Raw genomic sequence first — 20,858 nt, 5'->3', positions numbered from 1 at the left:
AAAAATGATTCCGTCCGACGAAATGTAACGTAATCAGCATTTTATCTAAATCTTAAAAAAAAAAAAAAAGTACATTAAGACTCAGGTTTTGAAGCGAGGCTCCACCTTTTCAAGCGGTTCAGAGTGACCTCAGCAGTGGGCTGGATTGTAAGGGTGGGATTTCCAGGCTTTCACAGAGCTCTATGTATTCCTGCCTCCAAACATCTTGGACCTATGCGGCTTCAGCGATAGCAAAGACGGACTGGTTGTACCGCTCATAGCTCCAGAGAGGCCCACACATTGCACTCTGGATGTGAATGTGTATTTTCTTCTACATGCGCCTCCAATCGGAATAATTAACTAAGGAATGTGGGAATTACAGAATGCCCAACAGCGCTGGAAAGAGATTTAAACCCACCAAATACATCCCGGTGTCCACTGCTGCCACACTCCTTGTGGGATCGACCACTTTATTTTTCGTTTTCACGTAAGTTCGCATCTCTCCGTGCTCTCATTCTGTGCGTGCCAGGATTTTCTTCAGCTGTATGCATGCGCACACATTACTCAGACAAAAAGTGCTTTGTAGCGGCAAGTTTTTTTTGCACGGGTGGATTGAGTCACTTAGGTGGGATAAGCGGTCTTAAGGGAGAGTATCTGCCCCAGCTGAAAGCCTGGGCGCTAGCGGATCTGAAATGGTGATGCGAAGAGCAGCCGTACATGCTGCCTTTCCTGTGCAGCCTCACGCAGGTCATTGAGCCGCAGTAGCTGCAAGGGAAACTTCCAATAAGACAGGCAAGTTGGACAAGGCTTGTATGTGCAGGGGACCGCACATTAGGCCTCAAACACCCGCTTTCCCCCTCCGAGGAGGAGATGCCGCAGGCGGTCAAGGATGCAATTGTAATGGTTGAAGCTATCCCAACAGACGATTTGTGTTTGACTCATTCACTCTCAGTTAGTCTATTTGGAAGAATTGTAAAAGTGGGATGCTGGCGGGGTTTGCCGTGACCGCTGAGCATCATTGCATCTGCTATCATGTTTTTTTTTTTTATGAAAAGGTTTTCCTTTTCATTAAGAGTTAAATGAGGATTAAAAGCGCATTTCTGTTCTCTGATGGGCAGCTCCATCCACAACAGTTGCACTCACACACAGTCTATCAAGGACCCACAAGTTGGAGGGCTTTTGCCCCCATGCCTCCCCATCTAATGAAGGAGGAAGTCAGTGCCATGAGTGTAATGCCAAGCTTACACAGTAGCGACCAGAGATGACTATTCTCAATCATTTCTCCCTTATCTCCTGTACTGATGACACTTAGGTTATCAGTGAAATCAGCCCCATCCCATGTTTCACATGTTTTCCATGTTTCAGTTCCCATTGTACGTCTGTGTGCTGAGGAGTGAAACCGCTGCGTGTGTTTCACTGCATTTTAATGACCACAGGGAATATGATAGATGATGTGATTCACTCTGTGATACATGAAGAGATTAATTTGCCTTGGCTACAGTTTTGTTTTTAAAGAGAACACAAATTTGATTTGTTTTACGATACTATAGCAGGACAACACTGGAATGGCTTCAGCTGCACCCAGCTGGCTCAGCTTTGATTCAGTGGCCCCACACTGAAGGAACCTTATGGTGTTCTGAGGCTTCGCTTGTAGGCTGTATTGTGTCTTTAAAAATCCCAGCACTCCTTGACGTAGTACCAATCGCTTTGCATAAACAAATGGCCTGATTTACAACTCCTGATACGGAGTGGGTGTGTTATGATTTAATATGAGATCAGGAGTTGAGTTCCACTGTTGGCAAACAGCAGAAGTTAGAATGTTTATCTCTCATAGACAGTCTTTAGTCCTTCTTCTGTGTCACTCTGCACCTTAAGGTTCATCCCACAGCAGATGGTTCAAGGCTGGGGATTAAGACTTTACTTTGTTACTCCTGCATTTCCCAGTTAAAAGCCCAAAGGATTTGAGTTTTGTGTTTGGACCCTCCTGGGGAGCAGCACACATAGAAGGCTGTTCCATCTCATTCTCAAACACACACAATGGGCCTCATGCAAGAACATTTTCGTATTTTTATTCTAAATTTCTCTCACTTTTTTCGTACGAAGGTCTCGTGCGGAGACGCCACGTCAGATTCAACAAACGCTCTTAACTTCGGGAAAAGTGTGTAAACGACCTGCATAAATGATGAATCCCACCTGTGCGTATCTGAGTTCACGTGCACGAGGATAGTAGATTTGAATACTCCACGCCCAAAATTATACCATATAAGGCTGTGCTTCCTCTCTCCTGTGCCAGGAAGTGTGAGTGTTGAGTCATGAGAATGGCATCAAGGCGCAAAAAGAACAACTTTAGGGGCTCTGAGACTGAAGTTCTGCTTTCAGGTCCAAAAATGAAAATCTGTCATTTTTAGCAGAGTCAGCAGTGGAATTACGGGACCTGCTAAAGCGAAGAAATGGGAAGCAATTACGAGTGCTGATAATACCATGTCACCGAAATAAAAAAATAAATGGTTTGATATGAAAATGGCTTAAAAAAAACGTCTCGCCATGGGCAGGCGCTCGATGACTGCAACTAAAGCCGTGCAATCAGTTGTTGCCTCATCATGATGGCACTTTGATGGGGTGGTCCATGAGGGGGTCTTCTGGCACCACAGCTTCTGGTCTGCCTGGGCTGGTTCAGGTGGAGACCCTCGTTCATGGCAATATTGCGCCATGAACGAGGTATCGAGACACACCCACCTGGCCTTCAGCTCAGTGCGCTCCACGACAGCACGAGCACGGGGGCTTTGATGCGTATATGTGTCTCGTGCTCCAATTATGTTTGGCAGTCCAGCCACGGCATGAAAGTCCCTCTTAATTTGTACTTGTTGGACAGCGGTGTGTGGGAATTTGATGTACCATGGGTGATAAACTGATGAGAGCTTTGATGACCAAGGGGAGCGCACGGCTCACAGAGGACTGGGACACCCCCGATCCGTCTCCAGTCTCCCTCTGAAAGGTTCCAGTGGCCAAATATCCAAGGGTGGTGAGGACCTGGACGTGTGGTGGAATTGGGTTTGATCGGCGTGTTTTTCTCTGGAGTTGTGGCTCTAGCAAGCTGCATATTTGTAGCAGAACAGTCCTTGGGAATCTTAATCGCGATGTCAGCCATTCGTCTGTCTCCAGATGGATATCTACACGGTCTCTTCCAAGAGCCTGACGCACTAAGGCATCCGAAAGTAGAAAATCAGCCGCTGCGCTTCCCGTTACAGATTCAAATGAACCTTCAATTAGAGCACAATTTAAGTCAAACAGAATAATGTCAGCATAATTATGGAGTATAATGTATATTTATTTATGTTTTCTTCAAAGTAATTAAATATACAATCCATTAGTCAAGCAAACTTGATTGGAATAACAGCGGACTATTTTACGAAACTCCTACGACAGCTCTGGATCACTCGTAAATTCTGTTCGTACCTGAAAGAAAACGTAAAATACGAAAAGATTGGTGAATGCGCAAATTCTCTTAAATCACTCGTACGGACGATTTAAGAACAAGTCTGTGCGTACGAACGGTTCTTGCATGAGGCCCAATGTGTCCTTTATAGTGAATCCATTCTAGCCTTGAGTTTGCCTGCTTTGAAAAGCTACATAATTATAGTGCAAGCCAGAGAACAAAAATCTCTAAGCTAAATAACCATGCAACTAGTACACAAGTTGGAGCATAGAGAGGCACATGGCCAACGGGGGTCAAAGGTTTGCCAGTCTGGCATATACTTACACACACACATGTGTAAGTATATGCACACATGTGTAAGTATATGCAGAGTGCCAAGGACACGCAATTCTTTTTTTATTCTTGGACCGCAGTGTGTTAAAGGTCTCAGTGTTGCCATCAGACCAATTGGTGTCATACGGTTAATGGAGGATGAGACCTGGTAGCGGCATTGGCTTACACACACACACACACACACACACACACACACACACACACTTTCCATGTAGTATTACTGTGTTTGGCTTTGGCTTACTGACGCCTGACAGTTTGTGTTTCCTGCAGAGACTGAATTAGAACACTATTAGTACAGAATTATTTATATATCCCCACAGCATGGCCTCACCTCATCACAGAAAATACTGATGACAAATGAAGCTTTTAGTTACCATTCAACCATCATAATATGATCACCGCCTTATCCGTGTCTATCAAGAGACTTTATCAGGCAGTAGCTCAGACATCTTTGTGTTTAAAGGACAATTTCGGTCGTTTACAACATCCAGCTGTATTGCCCAATCTACCCATGATTTAGCCATAGCAAAGACGCAAGAAAATGTCATCCGACCCTGACAGTGTTGCTTGCACGGAGATTTCAGACCGACAACATAGCCATGGGGGCATCAATTTATATTGTGTTTTAAACGCTATTTTTATACCTCTTCTACAGCCCCAAACAACATAACACTTACGTGGTAGTGAGTAGAGGGTCCCTAAAGCCAAACCGAAGTGTACCGAGGTCTTCATGTGGTCGGATATAGAGTCCAGAATGAATTCAATCAAGCCAGTACCTGCTCTCAATCAGAGCTCTTCCGTTAACATGAGGCTATCTCACGCGAGACATCACGTCACGTGAGTCCGTAGTTGATTGCGGAGTGTGGAGTAACTCGCTCTGGAAAGTCACAATTTCGTTGCCGTTCTTTTTACAAACATAGTCCAGTATTTCTTTTGAAAGTGAAATGAAGTTGTATGCAACAGCAAAGCCTAGCTTACTAACAGGTTGGAATTTTGAAATGTCACGTGACGTGATGTCTCGCGTGAGATAGCCTCATGTTGCGTCTTTGCTATGGCTAAATCATGGATAGATTGGGCAATACAGCTGGATGTTGTAAACGACCGAAATTGTCCTTTAAGTTTGTACCAAATCTGTGCTTTTGCAGGAAGCCTTTTTTTTTTTTTTTTTTTTTTTTAACTTAGCAATTCCTCAGAAAACCTTAATCGCTGCCTTTGACCATATGCCACATGGATAACCTATCCAGGAAAAAGAGCTGCCAGGCTGGCCCTTGGTTGCCAAGCCTAACAGTCCACATGTAAAAGTATGCACTCACTGGATCATCTGGACAGCACCAGTGTTCAGCAGTTTTTTGCTATGCTGAGGTGAATTATGAGGTAGTCAGTGGTGGCAGCTGGAGTCTGTGTATCGCCGGGCTGAGAGCAAAGCTGCGCCCGAGAACAGGCCGACAGAGAATCTAATCTTCGGCTTCCACATCTGTTTCCTCCTTTTCACTGCAGATCCAATGAACCGGGCCTCATTCAGATCTCAGTCCTTTGTGTTGCGTTTGTCTTTAAATCGAAGGCTCTTGTAGAGATTCTGGAAGGAATTTCCGACGCGTCAGACGAGAAGGTGCAGAGTTGTCAGAATCAGTTGACATTCAGCTGTCATTTTTGTTTGCCCAATACAATAAGTAAAGGAAAGCTGCACATGGTTTCCTATGTAACTGACTAATGATGTTGAGCTTTAGCCTCAGGGAAGCTACTTTCTTTGAATAAATCGTCCTCCATAGAAACTGAAAGAAGGATTACATATATACTTTGATTCTACAGCGATCTTGATATTTTCTGTTGATGGATGGTTGTGTAGAAGCATGAATCAATTAATGCACAATGTCTTTTTGCAAAAAGGGTTCTGGAAACAAGCTTGTTGTCATTAATGCCTCACTCCTTGGTAATGGTGTCCATCCTGTGGGACATTGTGTGCTCAAATCTGACTGTAGTTAAATGCGTTTTTGCTTTAACTCATCTTGTTTAAGCTTAGCATGGGAGCCAGACTCAACTAGCCTCTTTTTAAATACCCCTCAAATGACACCGTGTCTGATTTGGATTTAGTTTGTTTATGTAAGTGTCTGATTGAAGATGCGGTGTAAAACAAAGATTAAGATTGTCACAAGAGCAGAAAGAGGAAATTACTAATTGGACTAACAGCTCTTTCACTGTCAGTGCTCATTAACGAGCATTTTTAGAAACTAAAAACTAGAGAGGCTCAGATCCGCTGATGTGATGCTCATGCTTAGAAATGACTCAGGACTGGTGTTACATAAATTACCCCCCCAAAAAAACCCTCCCTCCCATGAGAGGAACAGATGCATATTCATGTTAACCATGTCATGCATGAGAAGTATTCACTGAAATGCGTCCCTCTCACGCTGTCACAGCATTAGCTTTCTGTCCCTCAGCTGAGGAAGATAAGCAGTGATCCTTTGGTCATGTCCCACTCAGGATAAAATTCTGATCATTTTGAGGAGGCCAAAAGGAGCCGATAAATGTAGAAGTTCACCAGGGCCAAAATGTCCCTTTGGTCTATTCTTAATATTCATGCAGAGAAGTCTCCTGCTTGGTAGAGATAGCCGCTTTATTTCATCAACTGCGGATAGACTCAGTGGCAGGTTGTTGCAGAGTGGATAACGTTGTCAGATTAGAAAGGAAGTAATATCCTGTGCAGGGTCTTCATTCATCAACAGTTTGGAGTGAGAGCCTGGAGGTTGATGACAGCAGTGCAGGGCTGTGTCACTTCTCACTGGTTAGTTAAGGGGACCTTATTTCACAAAGGGGAACATAAAGGTTTGGCTAAAGCTCTTTGTTTAACAAGACACTTCCATTGCCTTAAAACAACACTGAGTCTGTGCAGTGCTATTAAGGTTAATTTTCATTCATAGTGGTTTATGGTTTACCACAAGGCACATTTCCAACCTGTAATTTTTTTCCAGATTGACCTTTGCTTTCCGTAGCTCCACATCCACAAAGCTGCTGCAGCAGCTACAATCCCAATACTGTACTTTCTATTGTTGTTCTACTTTGTTGTGAAACACAAATACCAGTAAAAAAAAACCGAGCTGCTTATACAGTAGTGAGAAGGAATTGCTCCACCACCCGTCATTTCTTGATCTGATCAAAACCTAACAGTGTGACGCTTCCGTGAAACCTGAATAACCATCACAAGAAAGGTAGTGAATCCCAGCATTGCACAAACTAATCTTGCCCTTCTGGAGCTGCCATATTTCAGCCATGTCTTTCAGGTCCAGGTCTGTCCAGCTGTTGTGGCCCCTCAGAGTAAAGTTAGTTGTGGTTTCCAATGGAAGGAGGTTTATTAAACTCCAACAAACATCCTTAAGATTCCTAAGGGAACCGCAGAAAATTTAAAATATTTTCTTCAGTCTACTGTAGTTGACTTATTTTGTTGTCATTTTGTGTGAGCCCTGGATTTAGTTGCTTTTGTGTTACCAGGTTGACATGTGCAAAGGCACACTTGTAGTATACTGAATAGAAAATTAATTCAGAGTTGCTCTATCATCGTCCCCATATGAGAGCTTTCCTGCAGTCGGAGCAACGTTCCACCACCAGTATTAATGAGTAAAAGAGACCCAGAGAATAAAAGGCCAGCTCATTTAATCTCATTCCATCATTGGCTTTTCTGTTGCTGCTGGACAACTGGGTTAAGATAATGCTGACTGATCTTCGTCCATGACACTTACTGCATTTACAATGCATCCTGGAGCAAGGCGACTGATAACACTACATGCTACATACACACATTACATAAAGTTGAGCCGTCAGGCATGTCTATATTGGAGGGCAACGGTTTCCTCCAAGGGCTTAATGAGAATTCAAAAATTGAGCTCATTGTTTGCAGATCAGCATGATTGATCATGAATTAATTTAAATCATGAATGTCCTAATCTGTAGCAGCACGTGATTAGAATCTAACTTGTGCATCATGGTCTTGGTGTGATTTATTTATTTTTTTCCACACATGTTAAGCTTTAATAGAAATCAGTGCTTTCTGAAATTAGTCCGCCCTCTTTATTCCAAACTCTGAGCTGCCAGTCTTTCATAAATCAGAAAAAATCTGATGTGTGTTAAAAACAAGGAGGAAATGTCCATTTGTCTCATTTGTCCAAATGAGTTCTTTTTACTACGGATCAGCAGAGTTGAGTGAACATGTATATTATATTATATTTGTTTGCTGTGGCAGCTTGTATCTGTATTTCTGATTTAAAATCTATTCAAAGTCATTTTGGCTGTTACGGAGCAGTTAATTTATGGAGCTCTGGTGCTTGCCAAAAAAAGTAAACTGCGTCTTGTGATGCCATAGTGGCGCTAAATAGATCCATGTGGATTGGTTGCACTGAAGTGTGTGGGCGAAAAGTGCGGGAAAGTGCAGCAAAGAGCCCTCAGAGTTTGCTGCAAGCTCAGGCCGTCTGTAAGGTCTCCTCTTGGGGAACATGTGGGATTGATTTAGACCTCCAGCCTCTTCCTCCTTGGGTGTCTCCACCCTGTTTCTCGTGTTGTTTTGCTAGAGGGAGACCATGACTGGTAATAAGCAGAAACAGAGCTCTGCATCTTAACACCGGCCAGCTACAGTGCCTTCCCGAGAGATCAAGGAGTGTCTGTATAGACGAGGCTCTCTGTCATTACAGGAGTGTCGCTGGGTCCATCTATGGGACGCAGAGGAAGGCAGGCAGATACACTCTGAGATTATGAGGGCAGGTCCTCCTTATCTTCAAGTTTTTGGAGATGAAAAGGCACAGCAAACAAATCCAGCTATCACCCATAGTACACTGTGCAGCCCAGACATCAGCAGCTCACAGTCACGGTTGTCAAGCTTCTATGGTCATTATTTTTTGCTTCTAAATGTTAACATCAGCTTTAGTAACTGAACATGTGAAATATGCCACTGTTTCTGATGCACTCACTGATCATTTTCAGCAGATTGTTTAGCTTATTGCGTTGGCTCTCTGCCCCATAATTCACAGTGTGAATCACTCTCACTGTTCTCTCTCCTGTTTCCACACACACCAGGGAGCTGTTTAGTTTAAAAAAATCTCTTAAATCCATTGTACACTACCTGCCAGCACCAAACAACAGACAGCCATTATTTCAGCTGGCTGTTGAGTGGAGGAGGTGAAAGTAAAATTAGGACTAAAAACATTCAATTCTGGATTTGAATGTGCCGGATGGACATATGATTTAAACAGAATTTGCTAATACTTTAGCATATCAGTTTAAAAGATGGCATGTCATTTTGGTGTCATTGTTCTGATATATGTCTTTAATGTGTGAGACACTATAAATACCTGCAATGGCTGTTGGCTTTGAAGCCATGGATCCAAGGGCGCCAGCCCACTTTGCTTCTATTAACTTGTGCCTGTTCCCTTTGTAGTTCACTGTAGAGGTGACCTTATCCCGCCGTGTCTGTCACATGCTATTATTCTACATCTCTCTGGACAGTTTAAGAAAAGGCATTGGTTTGATTGATATGTATTACCACGGCTGAATTTGCCAGCAGTCATTTTGTCCGGTAGATAGAAATGTCCTTCTTTTTCTTTTCTTTTGTTGTCCGTAAGCCTGCACTCAAATAATCTTGGACCAAAGTACCAGGCACTATAATATAATACTTGCACTGACATCCAAGGATTTTTTTTAGATCCAAACTTATGTGAAAAGGAAAAAAAAGCAGCCTGTAATTTGTTGGTTTTATTTTAAGAGTAAACCAATTTCTTTGGCTGGTACACCTAAAATGCGAATAAAATGTGGCTTTAGGTACGTCACAGTAAAGCTTTGCTCTGAACCTTTGTCCATGAGAATATATTTAAATGAGGTTCAAGTCTCATTGGATGAATGTATTCTGTGGATGCTGTGTCTACCACTAACCGGTAAAAAGCATCTCACTGTCATAAGGTGAGAAATCTGCGCCACAATTTAGATCTTAGTGCTGGTTTTGAATGGTCAGGGCAAAGCTCAGCCCAGTCTGTAGTCACTTTGTGTTTACTTTTCAAACCAGTGAAAGAGATTAAATGTGCAGCTGTGGTATTTTGTTACTCAATTTGACAATGTAAAAAATATGTTGTGAATTAGTACTCTTGTTCCTGGAGGAGGAAGTTGTCCACCACACCACTGACAGTAACTGTGCTCTTGCTACAGTCGGGGAGCTGCCAGTTGGACTAGAACTTTGCATTTTCTCTGCTATGCTTTTTTTTTTCTGGCCCAGGCGATGTGCACATTTCCAAAGACAAGTTTTTCCATCTTATCCATTTTAAGCTGGTTTAGCTATACTTCTCTCTTTGAGTCACAACAAGAGGTTTGAATTTGAATCTGTAAGCAGAAGTGTCTTTGCAAGACGAAAAACTCCAGCAGCTCATGCAAGAGAAACAAAAACAAACCTATAAAGCACTTTTACACATTCTTGCATGATAGTAGTCAGTTTAGGCAGGGCCATCTGGAAGTTTTCATTGCGCAGTGTAGCTCTGCAGATCTTGGGTGAGGTCCTTCAAAAAGCTTTGACATCATCGTGCCTTATCTCTTCCAGGGTGAGGATGTTTTCTGTTTCTTTGCCTCATCGCAGGAGAATCTTGTGTTCTCTTAAAAACTCTCCCTTCAAGACTGACTGTCTAATCATAGCCCTCTAAAACCAAAAGCACAAGAGCAAAGGTGCAAGCACAGGATTAAACCAGGAGTTTAACTGACGCTAAGTAAGCTCATTATTAGAGTGTGCAGCTAACAACTTACAGCAGAGCACCCCACTTACTAGCTATGTCTCGCGTAGGATTTTATAGGTTCAAGGTGCATTAAAGGTCCAGGTCACCACGAGCACTCGGTTCACACTAATAGAAGTTCACACTACCTTGATCATGGCCAGTAACAAATCTGTTGGTTCTCTTCCTAAATGTCTTTTCTCCTATAGAAGACCATAAAAAAAAAAAACAGCTTTAAATCCAATGAGATTAAGGTTTGTATAAAATAACAGGCCCAGGTTACATTTTACTTTTATAATACCAGGTGTGCTTTGCTTACTCAGCTAAAAAAAAAAAAAGGTATTTTGTTCACCAACAAATATTCATTTTTACTGCTATTATTGTAAAATCCCAGCTGTTTTAGACCAGAATGACTGATGGCTTATAATGGTAATGATTCAGGAGGTTTAACTTGTAGGCCCAGGGAAGGAGCCTTCAGGGTGAGAATACACGTGTTTGTTTTGCCTCTTGCCTTTCAGGGAATTGAATGTAATTTTCCAGTTTGTGAGACGAGCTGGATCTCAGAACCTGACCTTTTTGGTAGAGCTCTTCATGTCAGCAGACCTGAAGCCAAGCGAGTCATTGAACTAAAACAGAGCCTGTTAGAGGTCGATGCTGAGACCCACTTCACTCCAAATTAGGATCTGCGTTGGAGACTTAAAGAGGAAGTTCGTTTTTTTTTTAAACCTGGACCTTATTGGCATAAAATACGTTCATCTACTCAAGATAACAGTTTGGTGAAAGTCGGCGTCATTCAGAAGATATTTAGATTACTCGAGATCCGCGTATATTCATATAACGGGAGTGAACGTGGGAATATACAATACAGCTTCTTTATAAGGCATTATCTGTCTTTATTTCACCAATACTTTAAGCGGAATGAATGAATGAACGCCTACTATTGCACTGTTAGCTCATAGCTGCCGTGTTGTTGTTATCCGGGGCTATCGGGGGGTTTATAGGAAGCTTTCTACACACGCGTCTAGTGGGATGACTTCATCGGAATGAATGAATGAACGCCTACTATTGCACTGTTAGCTCATAGCTGCCGTTGCAGCACAGCTTATTTACTCCGGTAAGGACGTCCATCGTACTCAAAGTCGTCGTCCACGTCGTCGTCCACGTCGTCAAAATCTGATAAATAACCTACCATGTTGCACAAATCTAGCAGTAGCAAACTCTGTGTGAAGTTAGCCGACCGTCACAGAGCACGGAGTAATTAAGCTGTGCTGCAGCGGTGCGCGTCGATGACGTCCTCCCAGTCGATCTCAGTAGATGCGTGCCCCGATAAGCCCCCCGATATCCCCGGATAACAACAGCACGGCAGCTATGAGCTAACAGTGAAATAGTATGCGTTCATTCATTAATTCGGCTTAAAGTATTGGTGAAATAAAAACAGATGATGTCTTATTTAGAGGCTGTATTGTCTATGCCCTGTTCACTCCCGTAGGGCTGTAGCGATACACTAATCTCACGATACGATACACGATATTCAGCCAACGATTCGATACGATTCGATACACTTACATAATTTTCTGGGGGGGAAAAAGGGACAGTGTGATTTGACATGAATCATTGCTGATTGGACTGGTGGTCCAACCTTTGAACCGGAAGGACAACACAGCCAGACAAATGTCACAAACATGAGAGCTATGCACTTTATACAACAATTTTATGAACAAATTTTTTATCACTGTTTTGTATGTGACCCCCTGGCATTGTATTGTATTACCTTAATGTTCTGTGTTTTCACTAATTGTAACGTCTGACTTTTCAATAAAGTTTGCTTTAAAAAAAAAAAAAAAAAACGATACTCGTGGCTGCAAAATAAATACTTTATCGGGAAACGAAATATCGATATATATCGCAGTATCGATAAAATTGCTCAGCCCTACACTCCCGTTATATGGATATAACTATATATATTCGGCTTAAAGTATTGGTGAAATAAAGACAGATAATGCCTTATAAAGAGGCTGTATTGTCTATTCCCACGTTCACTCCTGTTAAATGAATATACGTGGATCTTGAGTGATCTTAATATCTTCTGAAGGATGCCGACTTTCACCAACCTGTTATCGTGAGTAGATGAACGTATTTTATGCCAGAAATAAGGTCCAGGTTTAAAAAAAACAAACTCTCCTTTGATCCGGCCCACGTTTGTCGATGATCTAATTCAATGACCTGGTTGCACCTACTTTGTTCGGCTGCATGAAACCATTTGATTAAAATAATGTAAAAAGCAGACTTTGTTGTGCAGCATCCTGTCCCTGTGTGCTTTCTCAGTCGTGTGAATAACTACCAACATAAACTATTAGCCATCCAAGCAAATCCAGGTGATCCCTAAAATTGTTTTAATTGTAATTCCTGTTGACGTAAGGGCGACCCTGCTATTAAAGGATATGTCACATAAAATAATGGATAACTATCATAGTACAGAGTAGCAGAACTGACTTATTTGATTTGCGGTATCCACTTTATAAATGTAGCAATGTTAGAGGTCCAGTTGAATAATTACTTGGTTCAGTATCTCTGCCTACCTGAAACTCCACTTCAATTCCATCGACTCACAGAAGTTTAATAATGCAGCAGTTATAATGCAGCTCTTTGCATCATTCCCGTGAGGACTCTGGCTTTCAGCATCACTGAATATTGGGCAGAATAACCTGTGAATATCAATTGGCTAGTTTTATCGATCTCTGTAGGCCATACTGAGTCTGCACCCACTGCCCGCTTTGATCGGTTTTACATCTGACACTTTTTCCTCCACCATAAATTCTTTGAAAATGTCGGCATGTGCCAGTTCACATTTTGCTCCCACCTAGAATAACCGTTCTGGAAGTTTTAATCTGCCTTAGATGGCCTTCATGATTTCAATGAAGCAACGAGGTAGATTGGTTTCTTGGTGATAAGTGCTGCAAAAACTTCAGTGGTAAGATCACTCATTTGCGTCTGTGACTCCCCGTATCACGATGCAGTGATCAAATCTCTGTGTTCAATTTGTTAAGTCAAGTTTTCTGAGGGGATGCACTTGTTTTTATCTCCAATCTATGGCAGGTTAAAGGCCCCCGATGTGCGCCTGTGGGCTTAGCCTGCCTTGCACAATCTATCTTGCTTTAGATTAATGAAATCACTCAGGGTTGTGGAACTGTGACGGGCCTTGATGTTTCTATGAGCCTGTGTTAATGTGCTGGGTGCTGCAAACTGAGAAGTTCCCCCTGCAAATGTGGAGAATATCATTAGTAAGTCTCAGGTCCTCCCTCGAGACATAGTTTATTCAAGATAAAAAATAGTTTTGCCTTATTTAAGGGTACGTTATGGTTACCTTACGTATTTCTTGAATCACTTTTATATATTTAATTAGTTTCTTTGTTTTTGCTTGATTATCATGCACAGTTCCTGTATTTAAAACACATTTTCAGAATCATTTGTGCTGTGTCATAAAGGAAGACGTGTATAAGACGATGTATTTTTTTTCCAGGTCCAGTGAAAATAGCCAGCACCTCTAATCTAATCCAAACGCCACGATGTTTGACAAAAGCCCACAGTAAAGGACAACAACAAAGTTGTATGAAAGGGTTAAAAAGAGCAGCAAAGAGATAAATCCCAGTGTGTGTCTGGCCTTTTATTAGAGAAAGAAAAGGCAAATCTTAATAGACAGCTCACATAGTTTATTCAAGTATAATGAATATAACTAGTGTAAAAATTTCAGTTCAAAGTAATAAGCAAGGTGCAAAGGTTTGAGGGTTGCAGCTGAAGTGTGCAGTTACAAAATATAATCCAGTACTGATTAAAAAAGTTCCATTAAGTGTTTATTCTCTAATGCAGAGAAATGCATGGTTTATTTGATGTAAAAGTCTCTTTTTTTTTTTTTTTTTTTTTTTGGAGAGAGTAGGAGTGGTACATAAACGTGTCTGGGATGTCACGTTTCAGCCTGGATCCTGGAAACACCACAGCTCAGCTCTGGCCGGGATGGGCCTGGAATCAGTGTTGTTGTGTCTAGAGTGGCTGAAAAAAGGTCCTGCCTCTCAGCAGGGGATGGAAGGGACTGTGACAACAGCTGCCCATGAAGACTGCTCTCATGTGGCACGGGTTGAGTTGTGGTGGCAGCTGGAAGAAGACAACACGTACAAATAAGCCAAACTGAACCTAAGAGAAGAAAAGACATTTAAAGCAAAGTCATGCCTCTGTGCGTCAGTCTTGTGCTTGTACTTTAGATTCTTACAAAGTAACCTTTTTATACCATCACCAATACCAATTTTGCTCTTTGCAAAATATGTGTATTGAATGTGGTTAAACATGGCTATTTTTACACATTTATTTTATTAGCTGCGCGTTAGTGTAACTGTTTTCTGTCAGACATTTAGTATTTATTGTGACTCGCACAGTTAAATTCTTGGCAAGAGAGAAAAGCTTTTAAAATGCCATGGAACACCTCACTGTAACCGTGCATTTTATATGGAAGAAGAAAACGTAACATGTTTACTCATGCATTTGTACTCAAGCTTTCTAGACTCTTATTTTATTTTCTGCATCACAGAACATTTCTGTAGCTATGCCTGCAAGTGAGGTGACTTGAGGCCAAATGGAAGTCGAGAAGGAGGTCTGCGCTGCTAATGGACCCTTTGGGTCAGACCATGGGTCTGCTCCTTGCTTTGCACGGCCTCATACACATTTATAGTGAAAGGAAACAAATGGTGCTTTAAGTGCATAAGATATTAAAGGCCGAATCAGGCCTTGTTATGCTACATTGGGAACTTTTAAGTACTTTTTTCCTTCGCAACTATGATTATCTAGGACATTTAACCGCATAAAAACTGCTATGTATACTGTAGCCCTTTACACTTTTTGTAGTACACCTTGTCTGTGGCCTTCAGGGTTTAGTCGGTGGGTTAGCTGCATTGTTGGGTGTGAGCTACTGCTTGCCTCTGAGGCAGAGCAGTATGATGAAGCAGAGGCACTTGGCGTAGCCCAAAGCTGCGCTGACTAGGTGGAGGACTGCTGGTGGTGCTGATGCATTTTTCAAGCCCTGTCGAGGTGATTCCTGCTGCTGCACTTAATGAAGCACAAGCGGAATGAGCAAGTGTGTTGATTTTCTCTCAAATGGGTTATGCATTAAGCAGGAGCTAATTATATTCTATAGAGCACACCGTGAGAGAAGTTTATCGAGGCAGGTTTAATGTATATGATTGTTTAAAAAAAACTTACATTGCTTAAAAGATGAAGCAGCAATTTTGCCATAAATTATGAAAGACAAACATTTTTCCATGGAGTATCTGCCTACTTTTAGCTCTGTAATTGACTTTTCAAACCCAGCGGACACCAAATGCGTGGTTAAGCTGGCATGCATGTTTCAACAGTGGTAATTTGTCAAATTCCCTATAGCCAAGAAGAACAACTTCACCCCTCTGTGTCAGACATTGCCTCACTCAGCCCGTCAGTGTGTGTAACCAGTATTTAGTCACTTTTGGGTGCGAAACATCTGTCAAAGACTGTAATGGAGAATTACATGTCCTTGTCTTCTTCATGGGTCTGCAGGGCAAAAGCAAGATTAAAAAAAGTGATGAGTGAAGATGTTAAAGGCATGGTTTTGTGAACAAACTGGTGTTGAGGTCTAACCACACAACGAAGCATAGTTTCCTCTCACACTCTTACAGAGCAACAGGGCTGCTGTTGTCCTTATCTTAATGCACGATAAGTGTTTACAGCTTCCCAGTGTGTCACTGCTTTACATTCAATGTGGGTGTCAAAGCTCAGAGTCAGCGACAAGGGCTGCCATTCAAGCACTTCAGTCTGCTCGTTTGAAATCTGCTCTCCACATTTCCAGGCTAAGTGGTGACTGAGTGACGCCTATTTTTAACTCCCCCTGTAACTGGAGCACAGTGCTCTCCCATTGAAATGGGTAACAGGACTAACAGGCAGGTAGTTGTCAATCAGCAACTACAGACAGGCAGTTATAGCTTATTCTAACTTTCCATTTTCTTTTACCTTCTAGGTTTTTTTTTTTTTTTTTTTTTTTTTTTTAAATAAACGACCAAGTTGGGATGACAAAACAGGAATAAACCCGCTGCTTTTCACTACACGGAGAGAGTGTTTAGGAGTCTGCTTTGGCAGTGAGAATATCAGAAGCTTTTTGAGCTCCCTGTCAGCTTATCTTCAATTCATATCCTCAGGGCATTTTTATCACCCTTCTATGAGTACAAACTCATGAGTCTGAGGAGTCCTTGCAGGTTTATTTAACAAACAGCTCAAATGAGCTTTTATCTTCAAACGCACCATCAGGCATAGAAAGGCACATACATTAATAAATCCTGGGGTGCTTGAGCATCTTGACGGAGACATTTACTTCTTGACCATTTCAAGAGCTGTTGAACGTGACATTTAGAGGCTTCTTATGTGACACCTGATCAGCAGGTGATCATCACTTGACTTGTAATGCTTGGCTGTAGCTGTGGCTGTGACCTATCTGCTCTGGCCATCAATGAAGCAGATGGGTCCGGGGCTTAAAGTCGAAAAGCAGCTCTCTTGATGACACCTGTGCGTCATAAGCACGCCTCGTGCTCCGAATGCTGTGTGTGCACAGGCACACATGTTGATCTTGCAATGTAGGCAGAGGTCAGATCAGACTCAGACAGATGGGCTTAATTAGTGTAACTGTATGAGACTGTAAGTGCTTGTTGCTCCAACCTGTCACCAAGTCACAGAATTTAGAGGACTGTGTGCACATTTATCCTCTTGAGTTGTCCATTTTGAGCAAAGCTGTGAAAATGGCTATTTATTACATGTTTCAGCTTTGCATGTTAAAATAAAAGGATTTACCTGCAAGAATGGAGCAAGCAGTACATTTGCTTAAAACCATATTCTGGATAAGTATACATTTGTTGCTGTAATGAGTTTTTGTGGCACCCGAACATTGTATTCGTGATTGACTCAAAATAAGCCATCGCTTCCATGTTCTTGGTAATAAATGACCATGTCACCAAGCAGCAGTGTAGTTCATTGATGTGTTTTTAATAGGTTTTGAACTCAATGGGGCTCTGCAGCACAGAGGAATAAAGCATTCTGCTTATGTGACACAGGCTGTGTCAATAGAATCAGTTGCTTTTGTCAATTCAAAGGTGTTAACTGAATCAGGATATGTTGCACAAATAAAAACGCGTGTCCTTTCCTCACACTGAGCTGTAAGGCTTCTAGATATCAAGAATTAGCACTTTCCAGAGGCAGCTGTCCAGCCTATTGCACTTTGTGTAGCATACACCCACATACACCTGTCTCTGTGTGCACAGCTAATTTATTTGAGCAGTGCAATTGGCTATTATGTCAGTATTGAACAGCTTGAAAACGGCATATGTGAGCATTATTGCCACCGATATGAAAACCTGCTACCAAACAGTTTTTGCAAATTTCTTCATGTACACTCACACCCTCACACACACATTTCCCATGCCACGCTTTTGCATTTATACACACTTGTTCAACAGTGGCTGATTATCATGTATTACCTAAGTCTGTTTGGAAAAACACTGACAGCTGGTCAAACTGGACTGCTGGGTTGAATAATACATGAGGACCGTTGCTGTAACATGTTGTCCTATGCTTTCCTGAATTAATAAAATGATGTATTACCAAAGCCAGGTGATGTCTAAAAGGAGAGGTATTCTTTACAAATGTGAGGACTTTTAACCTCCAGGTAGCAGAGTCTTGTTGTTAGTCCACCGGATTGACACCTGCTTTCATGGGCCCGTGGTGGCTTATTGCGATAGTTGGTGCCATGCTTGTGTCTCCACTTCAGAGGAGCACAGGTTATCTACCACCTGCTGAATGGTTTTTCACCATTCTTCTGTCGAGGCAGCCTGCTCAGCCTGAAATGATCACAACCATTGTAAAAGTGTCAGCTGGCTAAAAATGGTGACATCCCACCTTGTTTAGCCATGTTGGCACGAAGCTGTGGGTGTTTTATTAAACTGACCCCCATAGGGCAGAGGTGAGCTTTGAAGCAAGCAGAGGAGTCGACTCAGCGCTAAAAAGAAACACAACAATCTGTTGGTTTTTTGCTGAACTCCTACTATAGGCATTACAACACTAAGATGCAGTGACATTCTCCCCCTGTGAGTTTAAACGGCATGAATAGACCGAACAAACAGGCGCAGGAGTTTACAAAGCATGCCATTCACAAACAATACAAAGAGGAGCTGAGGGAATGCTAAACTGAAAGGCTTTTGCTTCTTATGTGTTTTTTGGATGCGCAGCTGTAATTGTGTGTGTGTGTTTATTTAAACTGGGATGTTTTTTATGGGTGTGAAAAGGTGTAATGTCATGGGAAGGTGACGGTGAATTCAATGCCTAGTTTTCCCCAAATAATCCCTGCTGGATGAGATGTCTGGCTCAACATAATCATAGCACGCTGATATCCACCCACTCTGCAGGTTCAAATAATACTATGTTCTGTTTAATAGATGTGTTTGTCTGAAGCACATTTGTGGAGACATGCATACCAAATAAATGTGCACAGACCAAGTGCTGCAATGCACTGCTTTTATCCATCATTGGACGGCATATGAATTTAGTGTGGGTGGTTCCAGGAATAATGGAAACATTTCTATGGCAGCATGAATGCTGTGCAAGATAAAACCCACCCTAAAGTTAGTTTACAGCTTGCTACTGGATGCACTGTGGTCCAATTTTACCTTGTTGCCAAGCAGTCTGAGTCTGAGGAGAACATATACTATAGCTACCCAACTTGTAATTTAGTACTACCTGTCTCCCCACGTATTTATGTACACATATCTAAACAAGACAACAAGAGTACTACCCTAATTTGAAAAAAAAAAAAAATAGGACACGGTGTCAAATGCAAATAATTCGGACTTCACATTTAAGTCAAACTAGTAGAAAGACAGCTTGTCAAAGTTTGAGACCGAAATATTTTTTTACAAACTAGATGCTCGATTTCAGATTGATGACTAAGCTCTTTCAAATTGGTTGGGACATGGCAAACTAAACACTTGATAGCTATTACTACATCCACGAATTCAAGTTAAAACGGCTCGTAGAAGAGCAGCGGACAAGAAAACCATTGGACTAGAGTAATGATGTGAGAATTAGGAAAGAGGAAATTTTAACAGCATGGAAAAAAAGGAAGTCATGACAAGTAGTCGAGGAAAAGCCATGAAGTAAGAGCAGACATGAGGCATTATGCTTATTGTACTTAAGCAAAAGCTTCATATACAGGTTCTCCATTCATATAACACTTTGTCAGGAATGGTATTGCTCATTTCAGTAAAACAATGCCAAATCACATTCTGCATAAATTACTGCAACATGGCCCAATAGTAGTAAAATAGGTGCTAAACTGACCTGTCAGTCCAGGCCTGTCATACATTAAAAACAGGAAGAAAAAAAAAGTTTTAAAAAGAAGCCCCCCAGATTATTTGTGCAAGACAATCCTAAACTCATATGGTTTCGTTACCCCTTAAAGCACTGCAGCACTCTTTAAGAGTACAAAAGGTATATTATGTCATCTGCATGTTATTAATGCAAGGATTATTTATAACTAACCCATGCAATCAGTCGAAGGTCCATTGTTGTTTCTGTAGGACTCAATAATGAATCACTGGGATCTTGAACTAGCTCTCATCTAATTAAATGCAGTCCAAGCATCTTGGAGTTTAAAGGAGTCGTTGTGTATCTGGTACATATTGCTAGATGGGTCTTTGGCACTGTGGGTCAAATTAAGCAAGTTAATTTGGTGGAAATATTTTACAGCCTTCAGTAGAATTTTTATTTTTTTTGTCTTTGTCCTGAGCAGTTGCAGCAAGTCTGAGGCACTCATGATGTGTGTATTTCCAGAACAGCAGTTTGACACATCACTTTAACATTAGATTGATAGTAGGAGAGTGTGGGTGTGGGATCTTAAGCCTGCCGCATGGTTTCCTTCGTGAAAAGCAATTTGCCTTGCTTGGTTTGGCGAGGTTGGACATTGGGAGATTGATAGCCGTAGAGGCTTGTGTCCAATAAGTTTCATTTATCAGCCATGTATAATGTTTTAGGGTTCCAGTTGATGCATGGATTTCGATAAATGTTGCAGTTTTGTGGCATCTACACAAGTAGCATTGAAAGAAGAGGTCACATCCAAGCCTGAAAATCTGCTCATACTATATTTTCACATTTTCAACCCTTCCTTGTTGGCAGTTGGGGAAAAGGCCTAAAACATGACTGATCTCCTGTGATACTAAAATGTGACTTTAAGGAAAAGTATATTATGAGCTTCTTAAGTCACAAACAAGTCTTGTAACTTGTGTGGCTTATGTTTAAACTGTTAAATATTTGTGCTTTGA

At 41.7% G+C, this 20,858-nt stretch overlaps 1 protein-coding gene across 3 annotated transcripts in view; it reads left to right on the top strand.

Moving 5' to 3' along the window:
* The first annotated feature begins 179 nt into the window (after positions 1-179).
* Positions 180-20,858, top strand: part of zdhhc8b (zDHHC palmitoyltransferase 8b) — a 62,685-nt gene continuing 42,006 nt past the window's right edge. For all 3 annotated transcript variants that reach the window (XM_075468361.1, XM_075468360.1, XM_075468362.1), the window contains exon 1: positions 180-466. In XM_075468361.1, the coding sequence (XP_075324476.1) occupies positions 363-466 (104 nt within the window). In that variant the 5' untranslated portion in view covers positions 180-362. The remainder of the gene's footprint in view (positions 467-20,858) is intronic.

Source organism: Odontesthes bonariensis, chromosome 6, assembly GCF_027942865.1.
Source record: "Odontesthes bonariensis isolate fOdoBon6 chromosome 6, fOdoBon6.hap1, whole genome shotgun sequence".
Lineage (NCBI taxonomy): Eukaryota > Metazoa > Chordata > Actinopteri > Atheriniformes > Atherinopsidae > Odontesthes > Odontesthes bonariensis.
The sequence above is the reverse complement of the archived record's forward strand: the minus strand, read 5'-3'. Positions and strand labels throughout refer to the sequence as shown.